The sequence below is a fragment of the Pecten maximus genome, chromosome 9, assembly GCF_902652985.1.
Source record: "Pecten maximus chromosome 9, xPecMax1.1, whole genome shotgun sequence".
Classification (NCBI taxonomy): domain Eukaryota; kingdom Metazoa; phylum Mollusca; class Bivalvia; order Pectinida; family Pectinidae; genus Pecten; species Pecten maximus.
In genome coordinates, this window is record NC_047023.1 from 27,276,487 (window position 1) to 27,299,008 (window position 22,522).

Sequence of the window (22,522 nt, forward strand, 5' to 3'; positions counted from 1 at the left end):
CGGTAGATTAAAGATCTTTCAGTATAAAACTTGCATGCTAAATATCATTCCAATACTCATAAATGATATTAAGGGTGAAAGTTCTCAGCGGGTCAAACATGGCTGCATCAAACCAATAACTGTCTCTCTACTGTTCTCAAAGACGATCAATGTTTCTTTGTGGCTTTCTGTTTCCGCAATAGTGTTTACCAAGGTCCGTGTCCACGAATGGAGATACCGTTAACGTTGATACCGCCACCACACTGAAATATCACACCCGGACATGGTAGCACGCCATCCTACCAGGTCACACTGTACTGGCTTACCGATGGTCCACCAAGTACAAAGGACTGTTTTGTCTCTGGAGCAGACCCCGTAGAATTACTTGATTTAGAGGACGCTCAATTATAAGACCAAAACCATACAAAGAGCGTTACAATGAAAAATGCATATATAGACTTTTGTGAATTTTTTTTGATTTTTTTTTTACATGTAAAAATCCAATAAAGAGTCATGCAACTTTGTGTTGTGTTTTGCGATCTTTCAAATGCGTTTGCTGAAAAAGGACATTGGGGATCGGCCAATTCTTACTCTCTAGCGCTCAAATTATTTGACTATGAAAACGGAAACGTCAACCATTTTTTTCCGAAAATGACACGTTATCTTATTATTTCATTATGTCCGTCCATACGTATCCGTCTCGTGGAATATCGCCGTTTTTCCGTGATCCGTCCGTCCAGTAATCAATACTTCTTACCGATATAATTATAGTTTAAACATATTTTATTACAATGTCTACATTAGGAGAAACATGATAAATATTTTCACACAAATGAGTCTACATTTACAGTTAGGGGTTTCCACAAGGTTCACCCGAAATAGGTCAGTTGAGAGAACACTGGTGTCTAAGCTTCGTGTATATAACATTTCAAAATTTCGGTCCCCAATGCCAAAGTAAGATGGAGAAGATACATCATCATGCTTCAAGGAATCCTTAAAGACATTAAATGAGGCTGATATAGTTGCAGAGTATTCCAACAGCGAAGTGTTGAAGGTAAGAAGGAAGAGCGTTTTTTGATAATATGAAATATAGTCATATAGTTATGTTTGTCAAAGGGTAACCAGTCTGATCTCGTACGGTAGGGGTGTTTGGTTAATTTGCAATTGTTGAAGTTTTCCTCTTTTTCTTCTAGCAGATAATGTTTCTAAACATGTTTCGAACTTTAAAGAATAGAGACAAACATATAAAGGGAGACCCGTTATGTTTCTAGAAGCTTCACGTTGCGCTTTTTCTAACTTTTCTAATTCGAAACTAGAGCACCCATCCCATAATTCGCACGCTTATTCTAAAATAGGTGAAATGTTCTCAACAGAGCATCTCGTTTTAATAAAATTTTTAACTTTCTCAAGACATTTTATTTCTTTTACCGAAGAATAATATTCTTCCACATGAACCCCCTACGTTCGTGCCCATGTATTCAGATGTATTTATTTAAGATACACATGTACATGTAGTTTGCATTTCAAGACAGGGAGAGGAAGAACATTGAAGAGAGGTATCATCTGCGAAAAGACGAGTTACTGAGTCAAAAACATCTACAATATTATTGATATAAATAAAAAATAATAATAAAGGACCTAGGATAGAGCCTCGAGGAACCCCTGTATCAATGGAACCTTATGTAGAGCAAGTCTCATACTTACCTTTTGCTATTCGTGTGAACAGTAACATCTATATGTTTTTCCCTATCCTACCTGTTGATATTAATATTGTGGTTGGTTCATATATTACGTATATCATTTGCAGTTTATGATAACAATGAAATGCATGGCATATGAATGAGTAACCTATAAAGTTCAGGAGTGACCCGATGAAGGATTTAAGGAATGTGTTTTTGTGGACAATGGATAAGTGACGTGTATTGGATGTGTGGCTAGAATTTGCCATGCATTAGTTTTTAATTAAATGTAGTTTTAATGAAGTGTATTTAAAGATATATATGTATATTGTGTACATCGTTAATGAACACTTATGTGTAGTATATCCTAATGTAGCAACATCATCTTACTCTTAGATCTCTAGATCTGTCTTTCTTCCCGTCTTCCTTCTTTGCTTCTCTTTCTTTATAATAATTATAAGTATACTGTGTCGATATCACAATCTTTGTAATAAATATTTGTGAGGAGTTGTTTGTTAAAAACGTGTGCCCAATCCAGTTGTGTCTAAACAAGAAAATACGTTCAAATAAAATCAACTTTGATATGTGACTATATGACACCTTGACTTGCCTTATTTCTTCCCGAGTGACAGTTTGAATACAGATTATTAACAATGTCTCCGTCTTTGGAAAACAGTGTTTGTAAACAGGAACTCTAAAATTTTACCTCGATCAACAGTTAAGCAGGAAAATACCTATCCACTACACATTTGGAACCCGAAAGGGTCAAATTTATCATGCTCGTCTACGAATGGAATGTAGTTCCCTAATCAGTTATTTATATAATAAAAAATATTGTTCAATCTCCGCTTTGTCTGTGGGGCCAAGTTGAAAACGCTATCCATTTCCTTTTAGAATGTGCCAGGTACGACGACATAAGAAGGCAGTATTTATATTCCTTACCTTTTAATAATTATATTACAACAGATATCTTACTATTTGGGAACCAGACACTTTCACCACAAGAAAATAAGGTCATCGTCTTATCTGTTCAAGATTATATACTTAAAACAAACGGGTTTTCATAAAATTTTATTTATCCCAAAAGCATGTTTTTGTACTAAAGTCAAGTTGTCTGTATCAACAACCTAAACTCTACACCAAATATTCATCCTTTTCCTTTTCTTCTCCTTGCTTAAACTTTTTTTATTCATTGTTATTAATGGTCTTATATGGCAAATAATATGTTGTCCATCCTCAATATACATGTACATGTATTTGCTGTTTATGATAAGGTGATAGATTTACATAAGTGTCTGAGACACTTGTTTCTATTTCCTATTCTGTACATTCAATTTTGTAACTATATATGTTTTGAAATGCCTGAATAAAAGAAAGTTTAAACCAAACAGGAACTCTTCGAAATCGTTTGTTTAAACAACGTTTTGATATTTTTTATTCTGTTCGTTTGATAGTTTGATGACAATTGTTGCTATGTTCAATTTAAAACACGCACACATATATATCGGTCACATGTGTGGTCTTATCGCAGGCGTTTGCTTTTTTTTATGTGAATACTTACCAGAAGCAGACGCCTGTGGTCTTACACAGTCCCAATATTCCCTATTTTTTATACGATTTTCTTTAAAAACTGTTCCAATTTGGGTATCTGTTATATAATTTCTCTATCATGATGGCATGCTAAACGCAAATTGTCTTACTGAACAAAAACAAATAAATGTCACGTTATGCAATTAATGACATAATGTATCCAACTGGATGTCTGTAGGTCGCGTTATAGAACAGCACAAGATACATGTACATCGTCACATTTTAGACCTATCTTGGAAATCCTAGATTATCCGTCAGATTTATCCGGAATGTACAAAAACCGGGTAGAGCATTTCCGGTTTGTTCGATTAGGTAAACACAAAACAAAACCATCAGCTGCATTTATCATGGCCACGAGGGAAGTTGTAACTCTACAAATAGGACACTACAGTAACTTTGTTGGGGCCCATTGGTGGAATATTCAGGTGAAAGACGATATTTTCATCTGCGTATCAAATTTACTCAATGGAAAGTGCAAACGATAGCCCTGATAATGAAACGTTACCATTACATCATGACATGATCAATAATGATGACAAGATGACCATGAGCAGTTGAGTTTGTTAGCATATTTATAGTTACCATTATCAAACAATTGCTTTCACGATGATAATATTTCAGCTGTCTGTCTTTATTCTTTAAGATATCATTGTCGTCGCCTGTAATATTACAAACGGACAATATTATTGCTAAAAGTAGAAGAGTTTGTTTATAAAATTGACAGATTATGTAGGCCTATATTCTGTTGGACAGGAGTGTGGATGCCATTTGGATGTGTTGAATAGTACAAAGATAAATCGTTTTATAGCAATGAGATACTTCACTTTAAAAAGTTTATAATTATAAGAATCCACGAAATGGTCTTAACAATAATTTTAAATGCCACTTCATGGATTGTTATCATTATAACTTTAAAAAAAATAGTATCTGATTGCTATCAAACGATTTAACCATGTCTTACTCGCCATACTTAATGAAAAATCACTCTACTGTCCACAAGTACCTACTGTATGGATCATGTCCAGTACTATTTCATATTCTAGGATGTCCACAAAAAATGTATGTAATTTTTGGCTAGATTATCTTATTCATTTTAAATCAAATCAATCACAACTGGGAATATATCATAAGTTAACCCTGCAAATATATCTTAATAAATTAGCCCTATGGGGTACTAAATGGAAAATGGCTTTTCATCATCAAACCTTTGCTGTTGAAACAAAGTTAAACACACTAAATCAAACCTATTCCATCCTGGAAAAGCCCTCTAACTAGATTTCTGACCAATTCTGTCTCTAGTAACATTCTGCCATCCATACATACTTCATGGTCATGAGACTTAATCTGGGACCACCATCACCTCCAATTAAAGTGGAATACAACTGTACCCATATGGAAAAAATTATCTGAAAACACCAATTCCACGCTAGGGTTCTAGAGGTGCAATGTCAAAGTTGCATCTTTCAGCATCAAAGATCGATCATCTGCGAGCTCAATTGGTAAAGCATGTGCAACCGGCAAGTGTTCAGAGGTCCTTAGTTCGTACCCTGATCTGGCAGTGCATTTTCCCACTTCTCTTACATTATGATTCAGTGCCTGTGACCAAACCTTGTTTCAAGTGAGGTGAATAATTGACAAGGAGATTACCGAACCTGGGTTGTGAGTTAGGTTTTCGGGGTAGAAGACTTCAAAAGGGAGGGAAGAGTGTCAGAACTGGTCGATTATCAGCGATCAGGTAGCTGAATTGGTAGAGCATCCAGCTAGTGTTTGGAGGTTCTGGGTTCAAACCCCAATCTGGCTGTGCATTTTTCCACTCCTCCGACACATGTAGATAATTTAGATACCGAACAGTGCAGGGCTGCCTGTTTCATTGCCAACTGCTATAATATGTGCACCTCCAGCTTTATAGCAACATGTAGAAACATCTGATATGGTGCAGCCTTACTGATCACAGAAATGATGTGAGGTTGACCAAGCTGTATAAAATCTATCATAAAAAGAGTTGCCATTACCACTAAACACCTAACTCTCAAATATATACAGACAAATCAGGCATAGTAATTTAACTTCTGTCCAAACCATCTCATGTAGGACGTCTGTTAGGAAGGAATCCTTCTTTCCTCGGACAATCAAAGATTGGAACATCCTCCTGTCCTCTAGTTAACCAATATTGCTATTTCCTTACACCTTACTAAATTCTTTACTCTGTAACTGCTGAGTAACTTTACGTACATACAATATAATACATGTAAGGTATGTTGTTTAATGTTTTAAAATGAGATTATGCAGCATTAGTGGATTTTTGTTAATTTTCAGGAGTCATCTTTTATCTATGATCCAAAATTGGCACCAGCACAGAAAGATATAGACCATGACATACTATTTCGAGAAGGGAAAAATCTTAGGGTAAGTCTTCTAAATACAAAAATTCGGAGGTGTTTCTCCATTAACAATTTATAGTACCTGACTATTCCATGATGAGGGATGATTAATGTTGGAAGATAATGTGCATTGAACATGTATATAATATAAATATTTTCCATATAAACTATCTACATAGCATTTACAGAATGTTTTTGCTAAGTGTTCGTTAGTATGTTTATTTTTATTGGTAATTACATATTATTAAGAAATACATTTATAATTCTGTTACCTAATGAACCATCATAATACATGTACATGCATAAAAATGGTATTGCTGAATTATGTTTTCATTGATCTTCTGATATAGACATAGAACTATATTTACATTTACACTGCAGCCCCACTATATAACTTTACCAAGCTCACTTGGAAGTTATGAGTCCATAACTTCCAAATCTTTATTATGACGTCATTAATATAGTGATGTCATAAATGTCACGTCGGCGATAACAAAAGATGGCTGTTGAAAAGGCTGTTTCGTCTTTGACGATAATAATTTGTTCATTCATCGTCGGAGCAAAATTCCTGGATATAGTCTTTAAAAATCTATATAATCTATATAAAAAAAATTGTAAATATAAGCATTGAACTGCTTTCATTTGGAAGCAGTTCAATGCTTAAATAACTGATATACATGTAGAAAGAGCCTGTTTCACCTTTTCTTTGTAATAACATTACAATACCATTACATCATGTGTGTATGCTTTATGTGTAGGGAGAGGTGACATACACACCGAGACTTGTTGCATTTGATCTGAAGGGCAGTCTGAACACCCTGAAACAGGAAGGCAATCTCTACGACTACAGAAACCAGGAGGAAATCCAATGGTAATCACAAGATACAGATTCAGATTCTTTATTTGCTTAAGTTTTACAACTTATCACAATAACACAAGACATGATACATTATATATATACAAAGGCAAACATAACAGCACAAGTATCTACCTGGCACACAACTTTCACCATACGCCTTTCGCCCATTCAATTTATTTGAAATTAGATGTAATTAGTGTGTTTGTTGAAAACTTAATTACACATAACTTCAATCAGATTATGCCCATACTCACCATACATACAATCTCACATGTATCCCCTACCCCTCCCCAGCCACATACAAACCCAATATACACATATGAGATAGAGTGAGAGTACAAAAAATACATCTGGTCTTAAATCAAATTTGACTTTCTTCTTTCAAGGGCTAGACCGATATATTTCCCTAACCTACACAATTCTTTTACATTTTCTGTAGTTAATAACTGAACAAACTTGAACATACTCGGGTTCCTTCTGTAATATGGTTTCAAATATTTGTATCTAATATCACTATAAAAATTACATTTAATTATGAAATGAAATTCATCTTCTATGTCGTTATTATTACATAATGTGCATATTCGTTCATTTCTCTGTAATTCTATATCTCCCTCTTTCAATAAGCAAATCATGGGCCGATAATCGTATTGTGGCAATATTTCTCAAACATCTAGTATTAATGGGTTTATGTAAATATGGTTGCAAACAGAAACACATAGTTAAATATTTATACAAATTTCCTTTAGAAGAATTATTTACTATTGTTAAACATTCTTGCTGGAACATATCTTTTAACCTTAACTTAAAAATCTCTAAATCAACCTTCTGAACTGTGGGTAAATTGAATATGTATCCGATTCCAATTTTGTCTAACTCCTGTCTTAAATTTACTATCCAGTTATCATTATTCGCTACCATATCTTCAAGACACTCCTTTAAAATGCAATTATTAGTATTTTTGAGCTTCATCCAATAGGAGAATATTCTAATTTTTCTAACTATTAACAATGGGACTCTACCAAATTCAAAATAAACCATTGCATTTGTAGTATTTTTCCTTACACCTAATAGTCTTTTCAAGAAACCGATATGGATCTTTTCAATGTCTGGAGCTTTGTGAAAACCCCATATTTCACACCCATAATTTAATATACTACTAGCATATGTATTGAAGACTGCCAATGAGGTTTCTATATTAAAATAATTACGTTTACAAACATTAGACATAGCAAATAGAGCCTTGTTTCCTTGTTCGGCAGTTTTCTTTTGTGTCTTGAAAAATTTCCCGTTATAATTCATCATTAGCCCAAGATAATTGAATTTGTTCACTATTTCGATTTCTTCATTATTGTAAAACCATTTCTCATTATTCCTAATATTGTCCCCGTTTCTAAATACCACTATTTTGGTTTTATTAATATTAACAGTTAAGCTCTATTTCCTTGTATAATTTTGTAACAAGTTCAGCATGCTTTGTAATTCTTCAGGAAATTCGGACACCAGCACCGTATCGTCTGCATACATGAGTAAAAATATATTAATTGTTCTTATTTCTATTGATTTACAATTATCATTGATAAAATTGATTTCTAGGTCATTTATGAACAGTGTAAAAAGCAGAGGTCACAATATTTCCCCTTGGAATAATCCACAATTCACTTCGTAGAAGTCTGAGAGACCATTATGCTTTATACAGCATCTTACATTATCATATAGACTTCTAATAATCTTCAGCATTTTACCTTCAATACCCTCCTTAATCAATTTAAACCAAAGATTTTGTCTACTTATATAATCAAATGCCTTTTTATAGTCGATAAAACAACAGTACAACCTTTTCCGTTTTCTAAGTGTCCCATTAATTAAACATTGGAGAGCAAAAATAGCATCTAAAGATACACTGAAATACCTGTCATTTGTGTGTGTGTGTGGTGTTTGGAAGGGGATGAGTTTGGTAATACATGACCAATGAATGGCAATAATAGAACCAAAAATGTGCAATCTATAATTTCTGATTTCTGGCTTATTATCAGATACCTACTGTCAATCACCTAATATATACACTTTACTTTATACTTATCAGTGTTTCATTGTAAGTACATGTACTAATTTTCATACATTACTGTTAAAGGACTGGGGACGTCACACTTCATCAGGAAGATGGTCCGAAGAAAAACACCTACCTAGTAGACTTGGAGAAAGAGGTTGGTGGCTTGATCAGTCATGCTGAAAATATATGTTTGCTCTGCAATGTCATTGGGCATATAAATTATGTATATTTTAGTAGTTTATTTGGTGGAAATATTTGCATTTAAGTATTTTCACATATTGATATGTTCACATGTGGGTTTTTTTGTGGAGATTATGATCGCAAAATACCCAGGGTAAATGAAAATTTTCACATCACAAATATTTCCAGTTTTAAAGTTATTCAAGTTTACCTTATAGTTTATAGATATACTATCTTCAACAATTTTGGCTTAATTTCCTCAGTAAATATTTGAATGAAGAATTTCAATTATAACACATGTACTGGTACATTCTCCTATGTGTGCCCATTGATGAGCAGTTTTAAAGGTAATGAATCTTTTTTGATATTTGCTGTCTATCTGTGATGTTATAACATATGTCTGAACCACTGGTGTGACTAATTGTACATCGCTGTTGATAGTGATTTCATATTTTAAAAGGTATACCCTGCTTGTCATTTCTGTGACAGGAACAAGGGTATATGCGAGACAGTGCAGGAAGCAATAACAGTCAAGAATCCATTGATGATGTGGAGATTAAGGACGCAGGAAATGAGGTCAAAGGTTAGTTGGTCATGTCAAAGGTGGAGAGTCATGGTCGTTTGTTTACTGCAACAATCAGGTTTTTATCTGTTTTCATACTTAATGCGCAATTCCAAGTTTCAATTTATACTGGCTCATGAAACTTGAACATGAAAAAAAAATCTGCAATGGGGGGCCAAAAATACACAGCAATGTATGACATACATGTATATCTACACATTAGGCAGTGCTGTATGGCAGCATTTATATTAATGCTATCTTTTACTGTTAATCATACACTTCAAAAATTGAACCAAGAAAAATGATGCAGCATTATATTACTTGTAGAGATAAATATCTAAAATAGTTCTGCCAGATTCTTGCCTTGTAACCCTGGTAAATACTAGCCGCAATATACCACTCGGCTAGAGAGATCTTCTCTGTAGCTTGATCGGTTGAGCATAAGACTACTAAGCCAGAGGTCCCAGACTTGATCCCTAATGGAGGCAGTGATTTAAATCTAATAAATCATGCGTTCTGTTACAACTATATAATAATTTAACAATGATTATGCTGTGGTGCAGCATCCATTGTCTGTCCATCATTTCAGTATCAACTTTTCCTGTAGACAATGTCTTCTCCATTACTAAGAGGCGCGGGGTCATGATATTGGGCTATTAGTGTGCCTGGTTGAGGAGTTACCATGTTAATAAATCATGTTGTTGATGTACTTAATAGGTGGTCAAACATGTTAAAATCTTTAAATGACTTCTCATAACCAAGAGGCCCAAGGTCTTACTATTGGACTAGTAGCAAACTGGGATGAATTGCTGCTAAGTGTGTTTCAATAAATGACCTTGACCAATTTTTGTGTCTAATGTGTTAAAATTTGTTAAACAATTTTTTCTTATTTTGATTAACCAAGAGGCTTAGGCTCAGGATATTGGCCATTAGTAAAGTATATAATGGGATCAAATTGACCTTGATCTTCTTTCTAGCTAGATCACAAAGGTCAAATGCAGAAAATCCAGAAGGCCTGTGGTCATGAAATGGAGATAGGGGACAGTATAAGATATAACACGATCATGAAATGGAGAAAGGGGACAGTATAAGATATAACACGATCATGAAATGGAGATAGGGGACAGTATAAGATATAACACGATCATGAAATGGAGATAGGGGACAGTATAAGATATAACACAATGGGATGAAGTCTACAAAACTTTTGAATAAAACTAGAATTCTCTCATATAAGAAAGAACAGGTATTCAGAATAGCACGTGCACCCAGATCAACTTTAAAAGTTACATTTGTAGCAGGTGAGCAATACAGGCCTACTGGGCCTCTTGTTCTTGCTCTAAAGACACAATTCTCTTAATCTTAAAAATAAGAATTTTAACTGTTATACATTTACTTGATTCATGTAGCTTTACATCTACATAGTATTACATACATTAGTGTGATAACTATACAATAATATTTAATATATGAGGCCTTCTTACTTAGTGATCCTTTAAAACATCCCTTCACCCATGATTTTGAAGACAATGACCAAATATTTAACCACTTAAGGTAGGTGATACTGATTATATACCACTAAAAATGTAATAAAACTCAGTAGCTTATAATCAAAATATTTTTTGTGTTCTGTAACTGAACAGAAACCTGTATTTGATTTCTTTATAATTGACACACAGAAAAGAAACAAAAATCAGGTGATGCTGTAATGGGTAGTAAATTCTACGACCTTGATGAGTCTGTGGATGTATGGTCGGACTACCTGAGGACGTATCTTCACCCAAAGTCCATTCACATTGTAGAACAGTACCGTCACAAGAGGTAGGTCACTGTTCAGTTTACTGTTATTGAATAATTAGGCGCCTGCATGGTATTGTGGGTGCCCTATATTAATAACTGTCTGCCAGTTCATTCATCTGGCTGTATGTCCATCATACTATTGTTAACAGAGATTGTCTCAGTATCCAGAAAGCCAAGATTTCTGAAATGATCAATTGGTCATGGTTCATAAAAATAAAAAGTCACATTTGACAATGTTTGAAATAAAAAATTTGTATTTCCTGAACCCCTCAAGTGATAAGTTCACTAAAGTTTCATAATATGAACAATATGTACATTGTATAACAAAATCTCTTTTTTTTTGGAAAAATAAATTCTTTTGCCCATCAAAACAATGAAGTGACATGTCATTGTCAATGGAAAAAAAACACGAAATTGTCAATTAATTATAAAGTCACAAAATTTCTTGTTTTCTCCATTTTCATTTATGTCCTTATAAGAGCCCTTTTCTCAATTGCTGGTTTATATATTAGTTTTTATTTTTGGAGTATATACTGGTGACTGGTAAGCAGTAATATCAATTTAACATTTGGGTTAATCTCCGGTTTAATTTACTCTATTGTAGACTATTTTTGACAAGTCAGTGTTCAAGTTACAAAAGTATTGAACACATTATAGTAAAAACATAGTATTTAAATCTGAATGTAACAATATAGGGGAAATTAATTGGTGGTTTTGTGACTGTAAATAGTCTATCCGAAGATTTAACTCTTAAATAATAGCCTTAATAGTGGAATTACTGTAGTGGTTAAATGATTTAAGGAAATGGTTGAAAAATATTTCTTTCCAAATTTCTACATAGTAAAGATTTCCCACAAAAAAAAATCTGGTGCTGCATATCTGATACCCAATAAATATCTTTCTTCCATATTTGGTCTGACTTCTGTTAAAATTAAAACATTCAATTTCATGCACATTAAATTTTACATTGTTTTTTCTATCTAATGTGTCAGCTGACATCCTTCTCACATACATATATACTTCTATAATATTTATAATTCATCTCGATAATCTTAGTGACCTGCAGCCATTCGACATTTACGGGTGTGGACAGGAAGTGATGTTGAACTATGAGACAAGAACAGACATTGAGGACAGACTACACTTTTTTATTGAGGAGTGTGACCATTTACAGGTAACTTGAATGTATACTCATGGGAAAATTATTTTTATACACCTGGGGTACCTGTAATTATCCCCCACCCAACAAAGTTTGGCTAGGTATATACACAGGCTCCATCTGTCCGGGGATATTTCCGGATCATATCTCCAAAACTGTTCAAGATAACTTTACAGTCACATCTATCAAGTGAGCTAGTAGTGCCCTTTGCTATGGAGGACATTCCAGTTGGGATATTTCTTTGTTTACAATGGAAACAGATAGTCCAATTCACATATTCAAGTGTTTCCTAAATACAGCATTTCTAAAACCATTTACATGAACTTCATTAAACATTACACATGGGTACACCAGTTGAGTGGTTACCTGTCCAAGTGAGATACCATGCCTGTGACTGCATGGTTCCCTGGGCAGGGGATCTGAATGACTATGTCTTTTTTGTTCTGTTTTCAACAGGTGCTCCCTATTTTTTTGCTGAAAATTGAAAATAAAACTTGTGTGACATTCACCTAGCTAGCTATACAGGTGGCTTTAATTACACATTTGTTTTTAGACTGCAGCATGATTCTAAACAAGATTTCTGAGTCTATTGCTATCAACTGAAATGGGGGGGGGGGGGGGGGGGGGGGGTACAGTATTTTGACAAAGGCTATATATTGCTACAGTTATGTATTTGTTTCAGTATGTAACATTGAATATAGTAACCAACTTGCCATCATATTTCAAAATGTCATTGCGAGTAAGGCATCAGTCATCCTCGATAATTCAAAGGTTATGTTCGCATACAAGAGTGTGGAATCATAACACCTGCAGTATGGTGTCCACTGGAAGGATTTTTATTAAACTTCATGAGTGCATTTTAGATTTCCCTTGGTCCCTAGTTGTGCTTATTTGATTTTTAGTCTGATCCAAGAAACAACATGGCTGACAGTTGAAGTTTAGTATTAATATTTCTACTAAGTTCTTCTTAGATCTCTCTTATATTTTGTATGTAGGCTTACCTTGTTTCTAACATCATATACATGTATAGGTTTCCCTTAGTTCCCGTTGATTTTGAGTCTGATTCAGAAAAAAATGCTATTTCATGAATTACAGAAAATTCTTCTGAGATTTCTTAGATTTCATATGGGGAAGGGGGGGGGGGGGGGGGGGGGGGGGGGTCTTCTTTCATATGGGGAAGGGGGTGGGGTCTTCTTTCATATGGGGAAGTGGGTGGGGTCTTCTTTCCACCAATGTGCCATGTGATGTGCCCTTCCATGTGATCTGAAGAGCCTTTCAGGATGTTATGTAACCAGGTAATTCCTGTATCATTTTGTGTTGTTTATTTCAGGGGTTTCAGGTTTTACTGGACGCATTTGATGGCTTCGGTGGTTTGGGTTCCAATATCCTACAACACCTAGAAGATGAGTATTCCTCCAAAGGCATTTTCACTTTTGCTCTCGCACCAAACAACCTCCCTGATAATGTAAGTAGATCCTATACTCAACACACCATTGAGATATATCAGATATTCTGTCTGTAATATCATTTGTTATACAATATATATATAGTCAGGAATGAGTTAAGTCAGGACATTTTTAGAAACATTTAGACCAATATTCATTGTGTATCCAATTATCTTCAAACTAGAAGTTAACCATTATATGAATTTTACAGAGTCTTCAGTTTAAAAATAAGGCTGCCTAACTTGTGTAATGTAAAAAACTTGTTTAATAATTTCACATAGAAGTTTTGTATATTCTAATTAATCATTAATTATCATTGATTTCAGACACCACAAAATCGTGCCAATAGAATCTTAAACTCTGCCATTAGCTTGAGTAAATGTTGGAGCAACAGTTCGTTACTTGTGCCAATGTGTCTGGCTAACAGTCTATGGAAAACAATAGGCCCAGCAGTACAATTACCACATTTACAGTATAAGGTAGGTCACTAGAGCGAACATTTCACTCTTTATATTGTTTATGTCCATGCCATTTTATGTTAATCCAAAGACATATCTTGAGAACCCTTCAACAGATCAAATTTACATTATAGTATCACAACATCGTATTTTACAACTAGCCAATTCTAGTGATCTTCGATCAGGATTAAAGCGGTAAAGGTCACATTTGGCCCATTTGAATGGGACACAGTGTGCCCTGTCCTGATCAACATCACTGTACTATCTTAGAACCCCTTAGCAGTTTTGGTTCTTGCTAAGACCACAGCATTGTATTACCAAATTCACATTACCTTTTATTCTGAAAAGGTTCTCTCTTCACTTTATAATTGTTAAAGGTACTAAATCGCCAACAACATGGATACTACTTCTCTACAAAATGTATAAATCTGATATAGAAATATAGCTAATAAACACCAATGAATAAAGAATTAAAATACTTACAAAATCATAATTATATATAGAGAGTTGGACCACAACAGAATTTCTTCAGTATCCAGTTAATCATTTGTCCACTTTAGATTTAAAAACTAAAAAAAGACACTGAAACTTTTAGATGGTAGTAATAGTGTAAAGTATGAAACTTTTGATTTTGTGATTTTTCAGCCTCTCATGATAACTCATTGTCAGTGTGATATTATGGTTAAATATGTGTTGCAGTCAATAGACTACCACACCAGTGCCATCCTGGCTGCCACTTTGGACTCAGTTACCTCTCCTTACAGACAACCTGCTCTTCTACACATGCGTGACCTGACAGACACCTTTCATTCTCTGGGCAGAAAGGTAAATACTTGACATCGTGTCACTATGTAAGTAATGTTGCCATGACAATATTAACATGTCACTGTTAGTAATGTTACCATGACAATATTAACATGTCACTGTTAGTAATGTTGCCATGACAATATTAACATGTCACTATGTTAGTAATGTTACCATGACAATATTAACATGTCACTGTTAGTAATGTTGCCATGACAATATTAACATGTCACGTTATAATAATGTTACCATGACAATATTAACATGTCACTATGTAAGTAATGTTACCATGACAATATTAACATTTCACTATAAGTAATGTTACCATGACAATGTCAACATGTTACTGTGTTAGTAATGTTGCCATGACAATGTCAACATGTTACTGTGTTAGTAATGTTGCCATGACAGCTTACATGTTACTGTGTTAGGAATGTTGCCATGACAGCTTACATGTTACTGTGTTAGGAATGTTGCCATGACAGCTTACATGTTACTGTGTTAGTAATGTTGCCATGACAGCTTACATGTTACTGTGTTAGGAATGTTGCCATGACAACATTTACATTAAATTTGATATTCCATTGATGCAAGTGTAAGATTGTATTTATCACATCAGTCGTATTAATGAGAGAGAAAAAACTGATTTCTTCATAAGACTTTTACTCAAATGAAAAGTTTTACACCAGCAAAACAATCATGTGATGTCATCACGATGTCGCATATTTGTGTATTTAAGACGTCACAATTGTATTATTGCACATGTTCATTACAAAATTTATTACATGACTGTAAGATATGACACTATATCATACCAATAATGTAAGAAATAGGCATTTCAGACTGTTGGCTGCTAATATTATGTGGTTTTCAAAATATATGTATAATTTTGTATGATAGGTAGCGTCTGTGAGCTCGAGTTTTCCGTTTCCAATTGATGAAGACCAATTCTTGGTTGACTCCCTGATGTCTCTTGGTGATGAGCTTCCCTGGGTTTCTCTGACTCCTCATGTGAAAAACACTGTCAGCCCCATGATGCAGTCAACTGTAATACGAGGCATCCCAAACAAAATCACCAAAAGGTTTGAATCCTGTGATATCTATTAGTAATAATAGAACCTTGCTTTAGTCGGAGTGTTGTTACTTTTCTTATGTAGGATATGGATCATCCCCCATGTACCATACTACATGTACATAACGCAGTATTCAGGTGATGAAAGCACCTGTTATTATTGGTATCATGACACCTGTTATTATTGGTATAACACCTGTTATCATTGGTATCATAACACCTGTTATCATTGGTATCATAACACCTGTTATCATTGGTATCATAACACCTGTTATCATTGGTATCAAAACACCTGTTATTATTGGTATCATAACACATGTTTTAAAAAGACCCTGTTATTGGTATCATAACACTTGTTATTATTGGTATCATAACACCTGCTATTATTGATATCATGACACCTGTTATTATTGGTATAACACCTGTTATCATTGGTATCATAACACCTGTTCTAATTGGTATCATAACACCTGTTATTAATTAGAAGACCATGTTATTGGTATCATAACACCTGTTATTAAAAGACCCTGTGATTGGTATCATAATATTTGTTACCATGGTACTAAAAGACCCTGTCATTGGTGTCATAACACCTGTTATAAAAAGACCCTGTTATTATTGGTATCATAACACCTGTTATTATTGGTTTCATAACACCTGTTATTGGAGGACCCTGTTATTGGTATCATAACACCTGCTATTAGAATATCCTATTATTGGTATCATAACACCTGATATTAGAAGGCCCTGTCAATGGTATCATAACACCTGTTAATAGAAGACCCTGTTATTGGTATCATAACACCTGGTATTAGAAGGCCCTGTTAATGGTATCATAACACCTGTTATTAGAAGACCCTGTTATTGGTATCATAACACCTGTTATTATTGGTATCATAACACCTGTTATTAAAATATAATGTTATTGGTATCATAACACCTGTTATAAGAAGGCCCTGTTATTGGTATCATAGCACCTGCTATTAGAAGACCCTGTTATTGGTAACATAACACCTGTTATAAAAAGACCCTGTCATTGATATCATAACACCTGTTACCGCTGTACTAAAAGACCCTGTCATTGGTATCATAACACCTGTTATAAAAAGACCCTATTATTGGTATCATAACACCTGGTATTAGAAGGCCCTGTTAATGGTATCATAACACCTGTTATTAGAAGACCCTGTTATTGGTTTCATAACACCTGTTATTATTGGTATCATAACACCTGTTATTAAAAGACCCTGTGATTGGTATCATAAGACCTGTTATTAAAATATCATGTTATTGGTATCATAACACCTGTTCTAAGAAGGCCCTGTTATTGGTATCATAGCACTTGTTCTAAGAAGGCCCTGTTATTGGTATCATAGCACCTGTTATTAGAAGACCCTGTTATTGGTATCAAAACACCTGTTATTAGAAGACCCTGTTATTGGTAACATAACACCTGTTATAAAAAGACCCTGTTATTGGTATCATAACACCTGTTATTAAAAGACCCTGTGATTGGTATCATAACACCTGTTATTAAAATATCATGTTATTGGTATCATAACACCTGTTCTAAGAAGGCCCTGTTATTGGTATCATAGCACCTGTTATTAGAAGACCCTGTTATTGGTAGCATGACACCTGTTATAAAAAGACGCTGTTATTAGTATCATAACACCTGTTATTATTGGTATCATAACACCTGTTATTAGAAGACCCTGTTATTGGTATCATAAACCCTGTTAATAGAAGACCCAGTTATTGGTATCATAACACCTGCTATTAGAATATCCTATTATTGGTATCATAACACCTGGTATTAGAAGGCCCTGTTAATGGTATCATAACACCTGTTATTAGAAGACCCTGCTATTGGTATCATAACACCTGGTATAAAAAGACCCTGTTATTGGTATCATAACACCTGTTATTTGAAGACCCTGTTATTGATATCATAACCCCTGTTATTAAAATATCCTGTTATTGGTATCATAACACTTGGTATTAGAAGGCCCTGTTATTGGTATCATAACAACTGTTATTAGAAGGCCCTGTTATTGGTAGCATAACACCTGTTATTAGAAGAATCTGTTATTGGTATCATAACACCTGTTATTAGAAGACCCTGTTATTGGTATCATAACACCTGGTATTAGAAGACCCTGTTATTGTTATCATAACACCTGTTATTAGAAGACCCTGTTATTGGTATCATAACACCTGTTATTAGAAGACCCTGTTATTGGTATCATAACACCTGTTTTTAAAAGACCCTGTTATTGGTATCATAACACATGTTATTAGACCCTGCTATTGGTATCATAACACATGTTATTAGACGACCCTGTTATTGGTATCATAACACCTGTAATAAGAAGACCCTGTTATTGTTATCATAACACCTGTTATTAGAAGACCCTGTTATTGGTATCATAACACCTGTTATTAGAAGACCCTGTTATTGGTATCATAACACCTGTTATTAGAAGACCCTGTTATTGGTATCATTACACCTGTTATTAGAAGACCCCGTTATTCGTATCATAACACCTGTTATTAGAAGACCCTGTTATTCGTATCACCTGTTGAGTTAAGGAAATTTAGGTAATAACACATTGTTATTATTTAACCTCTTTATAATGAATTGAAGTCTATGCTTTATTAAAATCCTACCTGTATTGTGTTGTCAAGTGTTAAGCTTCCAATTAAGAACAATATATGTCTTGTTATGTTTTCATGATCATCGACTGTCAATATCTGATAAGTTATTGATCATTCCTTACTCATTCATGAATGCATATACAGGTAATGATAATGTCTTTTGTAAGCAACCAGAAAATGTCCCTTTATTACTATCAATGAACCTGTAGGACTTATAAAGGGTTATTTCATTAAAATGTACCTACAGTATATCCCACAGGGGAAAAGAAAGCATTCTGTTATTGTGCCCAATTCTTACGATAGTTCCTGCTTGAAAAACTGAAAGTCTTCCCATTGGGTAGATATTTTACTGGAATAGCCCTTAATAATCGAAAATGAGCAAATGATTTCATACTTATTTCTTATTTACCCAACTAAGTAATTGCTGTGTTTAATATTCTATCATGTTTCCTATTACTGATAGAGAAGTGAAAAAAGGGAAGGTGGGGTTGGGTTTTATTTGCGAGCACCCACCCAGATTCTAAGACATTAGCATTAAATTGCAATACTGCAACATTTTTTACTTACAGATCTGTGCAGGATGAGAGATCTCCAAATCCATTCAACAACTGTGATAATGTACAAGATGTGTTACAAGTCTATCTCAGGGAGAGATTCCCAACCTCACACAGGTATATTCCGGTCTCGGGCGATTATACATGCATACATTGTCGTTAATAATTCTTCTCAGAATTGTTTTATCTGTTATATTATACAGCTGTACTTAACCTATAACTTACATTAATACCATTTATAAGATAAATGAGAAGTCATCGTTTATGATATGGAAAGAAAATTGATAAATTCTAACTCTTCAAATGAATGGTTGAAGGATAAAAATTGTCTTCAATTATTTCAAAGTGACATTAAATTGTTTCTTATTTTTTCTTACCCTAATAGACCATAACATTTTTCAGGTATTGGGTTGTAAATACATAATGGACCTATATGAATCTTGTATTATGCAATACTTTCAGTGCTGGGAAAGTTTTGCAGGATCCATGTAAGGTTGTCTCCCCTTGTCCTCATGTTTTTAAACCAAATGTCAACAAAAATGGATTTCTGTCTTCAACCAATCGACCAGACTTGCAAGGTACTACTGAAATAATTTTTCAATCTATTTCTGTTCATTTACTTGACAATAATCAAACAAATAGATTGACTCACTGTCTTCATGTCCAATGAAAACATTAGCACAGATTAAACTAAAAAACAAAATGTAATACTATTCAATCATTTTAGGAAATTAAACCTGATACAGTAAAACTCACTTGTGTCGAACACGGTTGAATCGAATACATCGGATGAGTCGAACGTTTCGTTCGGTCCCGATTTTTTCCCTTCTTTATCTTAGTAAATTAAGCACGGATGACTCGAACACTGTTGAATCGAATACTGCGGTTGTGTCGAATATATTTTGTGGTCCCTCCCTTCTAAACTATACCAAAATTTCCATTTTTGTGTCGAACATCGAGGCGTCATGCTGTCTCAGGTAAAATTTGCTGGCCTCGTCTGATTGACCGAGTGTGACCGATCACCCGTAACGGTGTAAACAGAGCCTATTATTAGTTTCCGGCTGTCGGTTACGCATCATCCAATTGTTTATACAGGTGCTCAGGTGAAGTAAAACGTTCAGGTATACATAACTAAGAATAAAATGTGCACGTTTTAGTCTACAAACCGATGTGTTCTGTTTACTGTTTTGATGCACAAGGCCGCCGAAAAAAATAAGGAAAAGGTAAACGATAAATTACATATCTTCCATCGAAAAATGCAAAGAAAAATACCTGTCTGTCATTGATTTATCTATATATGCCTAAATTCTGAATACGACGATGCAATAGTAACAATGATATGCGGAATGTTTTTACTCTGTTCAAAAGATTGTGGCAATGCATGATTATGCAGCCGATAAAACACTGACCGCGGCCTTCACCTTTGATACAAAATCAGCACGCGTACGGTCGATCAATTTCCCCGGACTGTTTATTGATTAATATTGTTAAATTGGAGAACAATATAAACGGATTTAAAGATAGATAATATGAGTACAATATATACATTTATATTCTTATAATATATGTAACGTTTTCATAGAATATTATGCTGTCATTTGCGACTCCCGTGTGTAAATCGTGTGTCTATGTCAAAGACTATTTTACGCATGAACTTTGTTTTTATCTGTAACTGTGCACAATATTGTTTATTAGATAAAGGAATAATTGTTATCATGTACAATTAATTAATTTCTTTGTTATTATGTATTGCTTATTTTCGACTATCTTATCATGCAAGCACTTGTTCTGCATACAACCGATGATAGTTGGGTTTGGGTCTGTGGTTGATTGTAAGAGATTTCAAATATTAAAGCGAGAGACATATGACGACAAATTATGATTTGTATCTTAATTGTGTGGAGGTTCAATTAAATGGAGAAAACTACAATTTTTGTTAAAAATTAGAAATTGATTGTTATGAATATTATTAGCTTTATAACCTGTGTTTCCATTGCGTAGGAGTTGAGAGTGTACCAGTGATGACAAGCTTACAGATAACATCAGACACTGCTCAGCTACTTCACACACTCCACACAGAGGCCACCAAGTTGAACATACGTAAACACCACCGTTATCTAGATGCTGGTATGGAGGAGGATGACTATGTAGAGATTTTGGGAGATATTGAGAATCTACGTCGTTGCTATGAACAACCAAGTGACATGGGCTGATGAATAGTGTGAAAACTAAATGTGGCCATCCTCAAATGTATCATCTGAGGAAAGAAATGATATGGCAACAAGTTAATTTTCTGTTATGAGATTAAATGCTGCAGAATCAATGGAAGGCAAACTATCTGTTAAAAAAAACAGAGCAAGTGTTGGCCCTAAGTACGCAGGCAATCTGACAAATCTGAACAAATGCATGGATAATTATATACATGTAGATGTATTTGCATTACTCTGACTCCCATTACTGTTTGTCAGTGAGGCTGGGTGTAAAATAGAAATCCCCAGATTGTGTGGACAAACAAGCATAGATCATCTGAATGAATAGTGGTAATCCCTGTGATCACTGCTGGAACTATTTATTATTATATCACTGTTTTGCAATAAAGTTGATCAATAATTCACTTAGTGGTGTGTGAATTTTTTTCATGACAAGAGGTTTAAGTCGAGTCCTTATGGTAGGTCTATCTATAAAATGTAACACTCTATCACATTACAGAGTGAAGTAAAACATGTTTCAGATCCAAGTCAGAGCTTCAAGGTGCAAATGAGAGCCGAGACTGGTAGAACTAAGTGAGAGCTGTCTGTTTAATAGAACTGAGTGAGAGTGAAGTCTGTTAGAACTGAGTGAGAGTGAAGTCTGTTAGAAATGAGCGAGAGCGAAGTCGGTTAGAAATGAGTGAGAGCTAAGTCTGTTAGAAATGAGAGAGAGCTAAGTCTGTTAAAGACGAGTGTGAGCGAAGTCTGTTACTAAAGACGAGTGAGAGCTAAGTCTGTTAGAAATGAGTGAGAGCTAATTATGTCTGTTAGATCTATCCATGTGTTTGTGTTGCAAACTAATAAAAATCCCAAGACACCTTCAACTTCTTCAATTATTTGTTTATAAATAAAAATATATCGTACAAAAATTTCTGGCATTAGATTTTAGAACTGCATGCGAGCCTTTTTCACATTAGTGCAGTCATACAAGGATTTCATGCATTAAGTAAATGATATCTAGCCATTGTCAGTATGGTAAGTTTTATAAGGCAAACTCCAAAATTCTCCAAAAAGATTGTTTTTTCCAAAACAGCTCATGT

At 34.4% G+C, this 22,522-nt stretch overlaps 1 protein-coding gene across 1 annotated transcript; it reads left to right on the forward strand.

Annotated features, from left to right (window-relative positions):
• Positions 1-3,564: 3,564 nt before the first annotated feature.
• Positions 3,565-22,303, forward strand: LOC117334603 (protein misato homolog 1-like). The gene is made up of 14 exons (XM_033894300.1): positions 3,565-3,673; positions 5,565-5,654; positions 6,388-6,500; positions 8,623-8,695; positions 9,211-9,304; positions 10,963-11,104; positions 12,140-12,257; positions 13,573-13,707; positions 14,014-14,166; positions 14,845-14,970; positions 15,850-16,031; positions 19,249-19,350; positions 19,696-19,811; positions 21,235-22,303. Exons 1-14 carry the CDS (start codon positions 3,596-3,598, stop codon positions 21,444-21,446), a joined length of 1,734 nt encoding a protein of 577 aa, XP_033750191.1. The 5' UTR covers positions 3,565-3,595; the 3' UTR covers positions 21,447-22,303.
• The last annotated feature ends 219 nt before the right edge of the window (positions 22,304-22,522 follow it).

Coding starts and splice junctions, on each gene's coding strand:
- LOC117334603 (XM_033894300.1), top strand. CDS start 3,596: ATGGCCACGAGGGAAGTTGTAACTCTACAAATAGGACACTACAGTAAC. Junction 13,708..14,013: donor CAAACAACCTCCCTGATAAT/GTAAGTAGATCC, acceptor CATTGATTTCAG/ACACCACAAAATCGTGCCAA. Junction 14,971..15,849: donor TTCATTCTCTGGGCAGAAAG/GTAAATACTTGA, acceptor TTTGTATGATAG/GTAGCGTCTGTGAGCTCGAG.